The sequence below is a fragment of the Apteryx rowi genome, unplaced genomic scaffold (assembly GCF_003343035.1).
Source record: "Apteryx rowi isolate R43461 unplaced genomic scaffold, aptRow1 scaffold_179, whole genome shotgun sequence".
Taxonomy (NCBI): Eukaryota; Metazoa; Chordata; class Aves; order Apterygiformes; family Apterygidae; genus Apteryx; species Apteryx rowi.
Window position 1 is genome coordinate 409,619 of NW_020448074.1, and position 13,750 is coordinate 423,368.

Genomic DNA, 13,750 nt, shown 5'->3' on the forward strand with positions numbered 1-13,750 from the left:
GGCGCGTGCCGCGCCGGGCGCGCCGCCGAGCGCCGGCCTGGCCGTTACGGCCGTTGGGACTCGGGGTGCGCGCGGTGCAGGCGGCCGCGTGCCGTCACGCAGCGCCCACCCGGCTCTGCCTGTGCGCTGCCGCGCGAGGAAATCTTGTTACTCCTGTGGTCGTAGAGACCGCGCGTACGTTTAATTTCATCCGCTCTATTAACAGCCTTAAGGCCATTTCCGTCAATAAGACAAAATGTCTTGCAGGGTTTTTTTGTCTTTCTCATTTTAAATAAGCTTACACTTTAAGTTTTCACGGATGTTTTATAGGTGAACGTAACGTAGGACTGTCCAAATGGGTATGTTAATTTTTAATACCCAATCTTTTTCATGTGTTAACCTACACATGATTTCCTGAATTGGCTTCTTCCATGTGAGGTTTCTGCCTAAGCAGGATGTTTCACATTGCATTTCCATTGCTTACTGCATTAAAAATCAAAAAAAATTTTGAAATGGGTTCGGGGAGGGTAACTTGTATTCTTATTGAACTTGAGTATTAACAGGTAACTGAATTTGAAAACATCTGTTTTGAATTTCTCAAAATCTACATCTACAGATTGAATTTATTTGTTATGTTGTGTAAGAATGATTACTGATGTATCTGGGCTTGGTCCTTTTCATTTAAATGTCAAATGCAGTTTAAAAAAACGTCTGCAACTCCAGAGAAACTGTGATGTTAATGTTGTGTTTTACATTATTATATGTAAACAAGACTTAAGTATTTCAGAAGAAATTTTGTATTTTGATGGAATACTTCGAAGCTGACCATGCAAACATGCTCTGTTTGAAGATGTGTGTAAAATTGTGAAGAGAATTAGTATTTTCAGGGCCACACCTTTTATAGATATAATAAAATATATTAAATACATACTGTTGATTTATGTAGCTTTATTAAGTTATACTTTTAGGTTATAACGTTTGACTCAACGGCATGTTGTGGAAATATTTTGTACTTTATTAAAATTCTAAGTATGGCCACAATGCCTGGAAGGCAGTCTGTGGATTGGGAGCTTCATTGTACCTTTGGGTGCAAGGAAGACACCTTTCATTCCCTGCAAAGTGTTGAATTGTGGAGGGATTCTTTTTTTTTTCTCTCCTCCTCCTCCTTAAAATACTCTACTGAAGATCTCTTGATTTAGTATGTTTTGTGAAAGCTTCATCAAAGAAAATTAAAATGTTATTGCTAATTTTATGGTATTATTATGGAAGAGTAAGTTACCAATAAATCAATGAATATACATGGCGTGATGTTCATAAGGGGCTGGGCCCTTACCAGTTTTTCAGTTGAGTGTGTAGTTATTAATAAATTATGTATATTTTCTTAGGTAGTCCTAAACTGCCAAGCATCATCTTTGATTAAAAAAAAATATATCAGAGCACTCCTGCCTGTAGACAGAGAGGTCATAAATCCCATTTGTATTGTACACCTTCTGGCCTGGTCTCAGCTGAGCCCTATCTAAGGAAAAGCTTTGGCATAAAGAACTGAAATATTTCTGCAGTCCTGTTTAGGTTGAAATCAACCTTCTTCTGAAGCTAGTTGAAAAGATTACTGTGTTTTTCAAAAAAGCAAAGCAGTATCAAATAAAATGCATACATCTTCTAAAAACTTAGAGACGCTACTCTAGGAGTCTTGGTTTAGGTTTCATGGAATTTACATTTTGGGATCTGCAGGTAATATACTCCCTTCTGTTGCAAGATAGTGTGCTACAATTTAAAAAAATTAATTAAAATATTAATGTATTTAAAAATGAAATCACTTTATTGTCTGATGCCAATAAAGCGTTTTCACAGCATTTTTTCAAATACATGGGGTAGAGGAGAAGGGGAATTGAGGGGAAAACTTGAGGTCTTAATTGTTTGATTGAAGAGAGACTTGGATAATTTCAAGTTACGACTGCATACAGAATTGTGGCTATCCAGCTTATTTCTTACTGTCTTTTTTTTTTTTTCAAGTTTGATTTGACCACCTCTTCCAAAATTGCATGAATGTGTATTGTGGTATGCGGTGGAAAGAAACTGTAAAAAACCACAGTTAATCACTTACCACCTTTTCTGCTGCTTTATAATAAGATTTGCATGCATATGTAGTGCATGAAATGAAATCATCCGCCCTACTGAAATTTATGAGCTGAAATACCTAATTATGATAGAGTTGTGGGTCTTACCTGTTGTTAATTGCTCCCATATTAACAATTAGGGAATATCCCACTGTCATTGCATGCCCTCTAAGACCCCAAAGTAGATATAAAAAAAATCTGTGATTTAATAGCTGTAGTAAATGTGTCCTTTTTCTGGATTGAGAGTTTATAATAGTATACTTAAGTAGTGGCTTAATACTAGTTGCATTGACTGAGATACAGCTTCAATGTGTTTATGGCCAGTGTGTCATCATCCATCTCTGTTTTTAGTGGAAATTTAAGATAATTGTACGTTCACAGAAGGTACCGTTCCACATCTTTTGTAATTTTTATAGCCTTGTTAGCTACTGCAAAAATATTCTTCTTAGTGACTCTTAGCTATCCTTGCAGAAATTTTGATTTAAATTAAAATTTACAGTCTGACTTTGTGTAGAATTTTCTACATAGCACAATATGTAATATGCTTACATTTAGGCACCTAATTATATAATCTGAAAATAAATGAAATTGCATATTAATAAAGAAGAAAACTCTAGAATATAATATTATTCCTATAATCACAAGTTGATATAATTTAACATAATTTTAATTATTTACATTAAAAGAGAAGGATTACATGAACTAAAATGCCGTGGTCAAGGAATTGTAAAGTATTGCTTTAATTCAGAATTTACTACTTTAAACTAGCCATGCATAGACTAGAGTTGTCTCTTACTTTGTAATAGCGAGTATATACTTCATCAGCTACCCTGAGTTTCAAGTGGCTGTGGAAATAATTTAAGAGTGATTGAGTATTGCATTGAAATTCTGCAGTTGCTTTGTGATTCTTAGAGTAATGAAAGAATTTGATCTTGTACCTGTAACTTTTAAAACTACATTGAAATTTGATCATGTGGGTGAAATTGGTGTAGTTAAATCCTTAGCTACTTTCTTCATTGATACTGTTTGACTTGTGCTTTTATAGTACTAGTTGGCCTATGAAAATACTTGTTCTGTTTATGGCATCATCCAAAAGTTATATTATGTGGTTCTTATAGTTCTGTAAGAAGTAAGATTTTTTTCCTCTAAGGGCTAGAATTCTAGGTTTAAAGACAATTTGAGAGAAGTAGGTTTGAACAAATAATAGCTGGAGGAGGTGTTGAAAGGATAACAGTGACACTAGATGATATAAGTTCTTTGATTCTTTTGTATTCTCAGTTAAGTTGGAACCTCCTTGGGGTGGAACGGTGACCTTTTTTTTGAAATTGGCATCATTGAGGACTGCTTGCTGCTTCCTTCACTTGAGGATTTCAAGAGTATAAAAGAAGGAATAATCGCTGCTCAGTTCCTTCCTTGATAATGAAGATGCAGTAAGCATGGATTGTGTTTTCCATCTTTTGTCTCTTTAAGATTATTTGTTATTCTGTTTTGTGTTTCTTCATTTAAAAAAAAATATCAAAGACAAAGTGGTTCCCATCTGGCACATGTATCTTGGCTTGCACAGAGAGGAATTCTGCATCGCCTGCTGAAGTGAAGGCATCTAACACAGTCATAAAAATGAGGCAAACCCGTGTAGCACCAACATTGATTTTGGGCATCCTCTCGTCTCAGTGGCTTTCTGCCTGGTGTAAATGATATCTGGAGTTTCAGTTTTAACAGGCAGACGTAGCCTGCTGCCTGATACAGTACACAGAACACCAAATTCTGTGGGTCAGCCCAGTGCAACATGGTTCTTCCCGTTGATTTAGTGTCATCATCTCCCATATCTCTGTGGCAATTTAATTCGGGACCAAGGATCCAGCGCGGTCAGTTCTGGTGAGCCAGAAGTGTTACAGTAAACACAGTAAACTGGCATTATGATGCCTTGGTTTGTTAGGGTCTTTCACCATGGAATCTAGTGCCTGTTATTGATAGAGCTTCCCAAGTGTTCTAAGAGAAATTAATGTTATGTCTACTGCAAGGTTTAATTTACTTTTTGCTTAGTTTGTTAGCGTAAGTTGCATTAGGTCCCTGGCTCTTTCTGGGTCCCTTGACTCTGGCTTAGAGGCTATCCCAGAGAGAGATTTTAGGCACTACAGCTGTTTATTCTTACAGGTTGTCCTATTTTATTATTCTCTCAGCTTAACTATGTTAGCTCTTAACTCTGTTGCAGTGTATTTCACTACGGTAGGGTTGTCAGATACGTAGCATCATAAAGTGCTTGAGATTTCTGTTACATTTTAGATTTAGATGAACAGACTTAATCAAAATCTTGTGATAGGAGATGGTGAACTTCCTATGAGATCCAGAAGAGCAAAGTCAAGGTTGATATTACAATGCTGCAAGAATCATATTTTTGAGACTTGATCTTAAAAGCTTTCACACTTCCTTCCTTCACCTCTGCACTGTCCAGTGGTGGGTAGTTCTGATCTGAGCTCTAATTCCACTTTTGCTTACCACAGCTCCTAAAACTCTTCATTCTCTATGTGATACTGTCAGTTATTTCAGATTATTTGACCCAAGGGGGGCAGTAAGTGCAAGATTTTGTGCTGTGCAATGAAGCCCTCTTAAGTTAGAGATTTGTTCATCTATGAAAGCCTTGTTCTCTATATACCTCCATAGCTATTTCTGCTGAATCACTTCATCTGGGCTAAGAACTCTGCATAAAACTGCCTGTTGGGGTTGCAGCAAACTGCCATATATTCAGAATCTTCATACTTTAATGCTTAGTAATATAAATAATATGGAGAAATGCTAATTTATCCCTGTGTCTTGTATTTTATGGAAGATTTCTGTCAAAGAAATGTTACATGCATTCTCTTTCTCCGAAAGCAAGTTTGTGTACCTGCCAGCTACCAATGGAGCTTTTTACCAAAGGTAAAAGAAAGCAGGTTCTGTGCCGTGTACAAGAGATTTGGCATCTTCAAGACAGATACCACACCAGAAATTGAGATCTCAGTAAAATTGAGTTTAGTGAGAAAAATCTCAACTTTGACTCCTACCATGCTAAAATCCTTAGAGGTAACTTGAGTTGTACTTAAAAAGAGTATTAGAGTCTCAGAAGACATGCACATCATTCAATAAAACTGGCATGGTTACATGGCAAGGTTAGAAGAGCTGATTGAAGTTAAAAAGACAGAAAAATACAGAAGTCTGACAATAGAGAAATCAGGAAACAGAAGCCCCTAAGCATTAAGGGGAATTCGAAGAGTCTAAGCAGCAAAGAAGTTGTAAAAAAAAAAAAAAAAAAAAAAAAAAAAGCAAGCTGTAACAGTTTAGGAGAACAGCAGGAAGTTTACAAAGAATTGATGAGTTTATTGTACCAAAAGCCTTAAAGTTTCGGTTTTCTAGAAGAGGAGTATTGCAGATAACTTCATAGAACTGGCTTTTTTTCTGACAGTAGAAATGAGGCAGCAGAGAAGGGATAGTGTCAGAAGAAAAGATTTTTGGAAAACCTGACAATTTTGAAATAAAATGTCAGACAGCGTTGATAATACAGTCCTAATACTGAAATGGTAAATAGAGGTAAATAACAGTATCAACACAGAAGTCTGCTAAATATTTTCACTTCTTCAGTAAGTATAATGGCAATGGAGACCTTGAAATAAGTTGGCCTTTCTTCTGCTTAGTGTTGACTGTTATAATGGGTAGCTATGCAATGTGCATGCAAATCTAAATGAGCGCCGATTACATTTTCTGCTAGGCTCTCTGTCGGACATTTTTTAATGATGTAGAAGGGGGCAGGCACAGCTGCTGAGAGAGAAAATCAGCTTCAGCACTTTTGTCCCTATGCAACTTTTTCAAATCTTATTTACAATTAAACAAAAAATTTAATGACATTAATCCATTGAAATTCTGGTTTTGAAATAGCTGTGAGGCGTATACAAAATCATGAAAGAATATGAAAAGTTGCTACTCTTAGTGCAATTCTCTACTTTCTTAAATGCACTCTGTAGCTCTGCACATACAGAATTGCTAATCTTGATAATTAGTTGAAACAGCATATTCAGAGGATAGGGATAGAGCAAAGATAACTTTTCCATGCATGATCAATAGTGTATGTTATTATGATAAGGCATATTGGTAGTGATAGCATGTGCGCGCTGTTCAGGTGACTTACATTTCTTGATTCTACAGGCAGTTAGCTACATTTTGTCTAAGGCAAAGTTAATTTGTTTCTTGACAAAGTTCTCTGCTTTTGAGTAATAAACTGTGTAACTGGATTCAATTGTTACTAATATGTGTTATGTTGTTTTGTTACTGTGGTGAGATGCTCTTGCTTTCAATTTGTGAGCTGTTATCCTATGGGGAGAATCTCATAAAACTTTGCACAGTATTTTAATGTTCAGTTTGCGGTGGAGAAAATGTTCATTTAGGCTTTTTCTGTGCTTACTGCTCCTTGAAATAAAGTAACATGGTAGCATGTACTTTCACATGCTGAAGATACTCCAAAGCACTTGCTAGTTAAATTCTATAGGTTATAAACCAAACTGTTCTTCTAGACCAGGCAATACGCAAAGATTTACTTTAAAAAAAAAAAAAAAATTAAGTCCTGTCCAAGAATTACTGAAATGTTTTATTTTACTCACATGAGTAATTCTTTTGATTACTTTGGAACTACTTATGCCTGGAAACATTTGCAGGATTTTAGGTCAAAAATACACTTAGAAAAACATAAAACAATAAAGCAAAGTGAATTGTATGAAGTACTGCATGCTTTTCTCTTGAACTTTTGGATAAATATTTTTCTGTATTTGTCAGTGCAACACATTAATCCAGTGAAACTAATCAACACAATAATTCTGTGTTTAACATAAATTCTGATTTTGATTTTGCAGTTATTTGTGAAGGAACTTAGCTGAATATGGATCCAGGTGGTGGAAGTCTTGGATTGCAAACACAAGAATCCAAAATGCCTCACACTATGATTATGCAAGATTTTGGTAAACATTTTAACTATTAAACATTAATGAATAAAATCTTATTAAACATTAATGAATAAAATCTTTTTTTTCTTTTTTGCTATATGTGTTTAAATGATATCAGGATGTAACTTGACTCACATACTATAATAATGCTATTTTCTTGGCATTTTGAAGAAAATTAAATACAAAGTTTATGATGATATATCATATGTCTTTGTATACTTTGGTTGCTAATACTGAAATATTCACCTATTTCAAAAATTTAAGTAATTCTAAAAAAAAAAAAAAAAAGTTAACTTTGTGGCCCAAAGTACTGTAGATCAACCAGAAAATGTTATATAGAGTTCTGTGGGTTTTCTTGGTGTGTTTCTGTTTTGAAATACGCTGGCTATCTGTTACATCTCCAGCATAACAGTATAAGCATTTACATCCATGCTTTTGTGTGATCGATTACTGTCTCCAGTTCCCCATTAGGGTATTTCAGTAAATGAGATGGGAAATAATGACTTAGTGTAACAACAAATAATTGTTGTTATGTAGATAACAACTTACAGATTTAACTAAATCTGTACATTCTGTATGTTCTCTCAAGAATATAAGCCCAGGTGCTGTACTGATGTAAGAGAACTTGTTGATTTTTTTGAGGCTGGTACTGTTTCTTTAGATGGCAATGCCAAATGACTTCAGCAATTTTGAAGGTTTGGAGAAAGTACAGCAAGATGTTCGCGCTCTTCGTTGCGGGTCTCCATTTCTGCATTGTGACAGGAGAAGACCTTCTTAAGTATTGGGAAGGACCATGTCTTTGTGCTAATATGAATTAATATCCTTCAGAGTGTACCAAAATAATTGCACTTGCATTACTATGCTGAATAATTTTAACTCTTCTGTTTTTCATTCTGAAAAGAAACACATTCTTGCATGTTTTATTCATTAAGATTAAAACTGATTTGTGTGGTAAAATAAATCATTGTGCATCCTTTTTTACATATAGAAAAGTAGTTTGCAAATTTGACTGATCAGTCAGGTCTGTTCATGAAAAACAGAGATTTCTGTTTCCAGCCATTCCTTACACCATGCCAAATTGTTGGAAATTATAAATTGGCATACAACTAAACACTTAGTTTTTATCAAAGCCCTTAAAATATAAAGCATGAGAGAATTGCTGTTATGATGAAAGGATTAATGCATGTTTACCAAACTTACAGTATCATGCAAAAATTTTGTGAGTGTTCAAATTGCTATCATAACCAAACATTTCTAATTGGAATTAAAAAAAGGAGGGGATTGCAAACTGATCTTTAGTTTTTAAAATATCAGCATTGTAAACCCCTAAACTTGGGGCAAATTCTGTTTGAAAGAGGAGACATGTTTTATTTTACTTAATTTAAAGAATACAAACTGTTTTGGATTGTCTTTATCTGATGAAATGTAAAAATGTAGATTGTTGAAAAGCAATTGTTCGTCTATGTTTATCTTGTCTATACCATTATTCCGTTCCTTAGATAAGCTCTAGTAATGCAGTAATTTTAACATTTTTCTCCTCATTCATAATTGCTTCATAGTGGCTGGAATGGCTGGCACTGCTCATATTGACGGAGACCATATTGTTGTATCGGTCCCTGAAGCTGTCCTAGTTTCTGATGTTGTTACTGATGATGGGATAACTCTTGATCACGGCTTAGCAGCTGAAGTTGTCCAAGGACCCGACATCATCACTGAAACTGATGTTGTAACAGAAGGTGTAATTGTTCCTGATTCTGTTCTGGAAGCTGATGTTGCTATTGAAGAAGCTTTAGATACCAGTGATCATGTTTTGACTTCTGATCTAATAACAGAAACTGTTAGAGTTCCTGATCAGGTTTTTGTGGCTGACCTTGTTACGGGTCCTGATGGACATTTGGAGCATGTGGTGCAAGACTCTGTGTCAGGAGCCAACTCACCTACAATGGTTTCGGAAGAAGTTCTTGTAACCAACTCAGATTCGGAAGCAGTGATTCAAGCAGCTGGTACTGTTCCTGGCTCCACAGTGACTATAAAAACAGAAGATGATGATGATGGCAAGAGTACATCTGAAGACTACTTAATGATATCCTGTAAGTGAAATAAAGGTAGATATGAACAGGAGATTATCAGAAGTAGAAGTCTAGTGGGGAGAAATTACCAAAACTGGACTCTTGCTACACTCTGTAACAGAACTCTCAAATAATAGTCTGTTGCTCAGTTAATTCTTGTTGTCTGGATTTGGGTTTTCTTAATGAAAAATCCAGTCAGCAGTACAACAAGAAAAAGAATGACATTCAAGTGAATGAGTGCGTGTGCATGTGTTTTTGAAACTCAATATTCCTGAAAATCTATACATTAAAAGCAAATTTTGAAAGTTAAACATTCTACATATTTTGAGTGTGGTACCTTTTTAAAATATTCTAGCACGTTACCAAATTATGTAGATGCATGTAAAAATAACATGTTGGGTTTCATCAATAGAATCCAACAAAGAAATATTTTTTTAAGATAACTTATTCAAATTTGCTTTGCTTATTTTCACCAAAATATTGTTTGTTTAGCTGTATTTAAAATTATAGTAGCCATTGTATTGTATGTTGCTCTGTTCTGGACTCTACTTGACATTAAGGGGTTGTGTGCATGAACTGATAAGCTCTCTAAAAATTGAAAGTGGCTGTCCATTTCAATTTCCACACAACATTCAAACCTGTACCCTCCTTGAGGAAGCTGTATGCTCTTACACTATTTGTTGAGTGAGAGCAACTAAAAGGGTTAGTGAAATGCTACCTTAGGTATATTATGTTTCTTCAGTGTTTAAATTATATTTATGATATCAGTTTTTACTGTTATGCAAAGTTGTTAAAATATATGATAATTCATTACAGACTTTTGACTTTTCCGCGTTAGTTATTGAAGTATGAATAGGTCAACAGAGCTTTTATTTAGTCAGAAGCAATATGACAAACAAAAGACAAATGCCAGGTGTGAAAGTGTCAATCTCTTCACAGCAAACTGCATTTATTAAAAATTTCAAGACGGAAGACATTACTGAATAGTGATTATAATGATTTCTGTATGTATTTTGCTTTTCTGCAAAATATTTTTTTAGTATTCATTTTTTCTTCAGGATAAGGTAGACAGCTATGATTTTTTTATCATATTATCCTTACTGTAATGCCATATGTCACTAATGCAAGTTTAAAAGGGTTTTTTGGAACAAGAACAAAAAAACATTCAGTCTAAATGCAAATTAAACCTACAACAGCAAAATTCCTGTTTATTTGTAAATAAAAGAACACCATTTTTACAGTCAGTTGTTTCATTGAAAAAATTCCTCCTTTCTGACAGAGTACTTACGATGAGTTGTATTCTGTAACTGCGGTATTTCCAACTGCACCTTTGTAATTGTAAGTAAAGTCATCCTTGGACTTCCTTCTAAGATAGATAAGTATGATTTGATAGTAATTGTCACTGCACTTAGACCAGAGTGTCTTAAACTTCCAGTAACAGTTACTTAATGACCTCAGCTCTGCCTGATTATTTGAGATATAGAGAGTATTGTCAGGTGTTCTCAAGCCTACTGAGGGTTTTGGCAGTGTTTGCAAACCAGTTTGAGACACAGTTTTAGGCATTATATGCATGTATAACCTTGATAAGTCTCAGTAATCACAGTTGGAAGCTACATTATTAGTCTGAAATTATGTTCTCATCATTTTAGGTGTGTTAAGACAGTCTCTTGCCTCTGTTAAGCTTTGAGGCTGTATTGTGCTGGGTATGCCACCTTAACCCTGCAAAGTGTCTGTTCTAGTGATTTGTTTCAGAATGGATCAGTCTCATGCAGTTTTGATTTTTTTTTTTTAACATTTTCCAGGTTAGCCTTGAATTTATTATGTTTCTGAAGGTAATCTGTTACGTAGGATAGATAAACGCATCAGTTTAGCAAAGAGTTTAAAACAATTTTTATTTATTTATTTATTTTAAATTGTCAAATGTTCAGTAAGTATTGTAGAAAGGTAATTTTATGGTTTTAATTTCTTGTGTGTATATGTGGAGTTGTTGAACTTTTTTATAATATGAATCACATCAGAGTGATCATTCTAAAAATTTCAAATACTTCTTAGCTGTCTTTAATGAAATTTAACAGCTAAAAAGGGGGACATTACATGCAATGTCCAGTTATCTTTTCATGGATTACCACCAACTGTTCTGTGGAACACATTTGGGAACTTCTAAAATATTACATTTTAAGGTATAAAGCTGAGCTGTATGTAGAATTTTAACTTACAATTGGCTTATTTTGTTGGAAATTATGGCTTTAATATATTGAAAGGTGKTTTTTTTTACCATTTCAAAATACATTCCCATGTAGATATTTTATATACTATTGGTAATTATATTTTTATATAAATATTTTTGGAAAATAGTGTTTATTTTGATAGTAGTTCTGAAAACAAGATGTGTATAATTTTGTAACTGCGAATTTTCACTGGAAAATTGTCACCACTCAGCTATCTCAGAGCAGATGAATTCAGCTTGTTAAAATCAGCCTTATGATCTTGATACTGAAAAATCACTTCTTGATACATCCACAAAACATGCTACAGGATATGCATAATCTCCTTTTTTAAATCTCCCATTTAAAAGGGACTTGCTAAAAAGGAAGTTAGTTCAAAGTTAATGCGTAGGGTATGCTCATGCCCCCACCCATCTCATACTGAGATGTGAAAATTATGTACAGTACATCCGATTTTGCCCAGGAAGAGTTAGCACACTTGTAGCTTAAAACATACCCTTTTTTGTTTTTCAGGTTTGCGATATTCAGACCCACAGCGGATTGCCAGCTCCCGATCCGTGTGTTGGCCCTGCATGCACTATGCTGGTGACCTCATACCCACCAAAGAACAACACTGGAGCTGGCCTTTAGGGGTAAGGTACTGTTCCACCACCACCTCCTTTTTAGTATATTACAATACAGTGTTACATAATTTGCTAAACATTTTAATATTAATATTCCTATATTGTAACCTATGGGATGTAAAATAAGTATATCAGACATGAGAAAAATATGTAAAATTGTAAAACCATGGGACTTATCTTGCCCTCATGTTATCCCTGTGGGCTCCTATGGTGGGTGTGATATCACCAGCATAGTGCATGCTGAGGCATCACATGAATTGGGAGCTGGCAATCCACGGTGAATCTGGACATCACACACCTGAAAACAGCTAAGAAAGGTAAGTTTAACACTGCAAGTGTGCTGAGTTTTCCTTTAAATCTTGTTATTTAGGAGAATTCAGCATATATTTATAAAGGGTCTATGTTGTGTTTTTTCAGTTATTTTTTAAAATGAGGAGATAATATTATGTAGTGCTTCTGGTGGATGAGTCAGATCTGGAAGACACTTTCATAGGCTTCCATTGACATAAACTAAGCATTCCTGTTCCTGACAGCTATCACTTGGAAAAAGCATCAGATAATTTAGCATTAATGGGTTAGCAGTCTGTAAGTGGAGTCATATTACTTAGGCAATAGAATATTTCCACCATCTATTAAAAAAAGTCCTAATATTTTGGAATTGGACAAAGATTACCTGCCCAGCTGTGTTGATCGCTTTTCCTGTATGTGAATGTGTTCAAAAATAGATTGAAACCATAAAATTTACTTTGTATTAAATGGCGGTTTAAGCAATAGCAATTGCCAGTTCAACTTCTTTTGCTGTTGGTGTAGTTGAAACAGAAAGCAACATCTTAAAAACAGCAGTCTATATCATTATCATTTTATCAATACCGTTTGTATTTTTCAGATTTTGTTATATTGCACTTTTACTTTTTTAGAAAAGTGATTTCAGAGGCCGTACATGTAGAGGCTTCATGATACATTTCCATAACTTTAGCTTAAATTGTAGAGACTGAAGATCTCTGAAAACACAGAGGATGCTTAATGGTGTGGGAGTTTGCCCCTCTAAGCCAGAGTTCCCTGTTTTTTAAAGGATATTAAAAATTCTGGTGCTTTACTTGAAAAGGTAAAATGCAAGCTTACATACTGTATTATATTAATGTATTTTACTTCGTATTTGGTTGAAAATACTCATATAAAATTTTTTAAATAGAAAATGTCCTCTTTTTTCTTTATGTAATCTTTGTTGCATTGCAATTGATGTCCTGGTAAGGCAACTAATCTAAAATTGTATGTTTATTCTTGCATTATTTTATCAGATAAATAGTGGCATTCAATCACTTTCATCCAATGTTAGTTAAATAGTTTGGAATTTTTTCCCTAAAGAAAACTTATATCCCATACAATGATTACTGCACTGTTCAGTAGGAACTTTCTGTTGTTAAAGAACCTTCTAATACTGAAATACTTTCTGTGTGAAACTGATACTTTGTTACATTTATAAAATTTGTGAGTTTAGAAAAAGTTGCTGTTGCTTGACTTGCAGATTAGAAAATAACTGTACCTTAAAAATGTGTACTATCACCTGCCAATTCTAAGATTACAGTAGCTGCATAGAATGAGTGCTTTCTTCCTCCCCCCCAACCTTTTCTTTCTGCATTTTGACAGCGACTTTAGTCATACAGATATATATTTAATCATTCCTGTCTTGTACTATTATTTAAGCTTCAATCTTTCAAAGACTCAACATGCAGTGGAACTAACATTAAACATGTAACTATCATTTTGAAG

At 34.6% G+C, this 13,750-nt stretch overlaps 1 protein-coding gene across 9 annotated transcripts in view; it reads left to right on the forward strand.

The window, feature by feature from the left end:
- Nucleotides 1-3,392: 3,392 nt before the first annotated feature.
- ZNF711 (zinc finger protein 711) overlaps nucleotides 3,393-13,750 on the forward strand; it is a 33,663-nt gene continuing 23,305 nt past the window's right edge. For 7 of the 9 annotated variants that reach the window (XM_026061242.1, XM_026061245.1, XM_026061244.1 and 4 more), the window contains exons 1-3: nucleotides 3,393-3,526; nucleotides 6,974-7,078; nucleotides 8,623-9,153. In XM_026061242.1, the coding sequence (XP_025917027.1) occupies nucleotides 7,000-7,078; nucleotides 8,623-9,153 (610 nt within the window). In that variant the 5' untranslated portion in view covers nucleotides 3,393-3,526; nucleotides 6,974-6,999. Of the gene's footprint in view, nucleotides 3,527-3,555; nucleotides 3,972-6,973; nucleotides 7,079-8,622; nucleotides 9,154-13,750 lie in introns of those variants that run through there. The other 2 variants (XM_026061249.1, XM_026061251.1) reach the window with 2 other exon arrangements.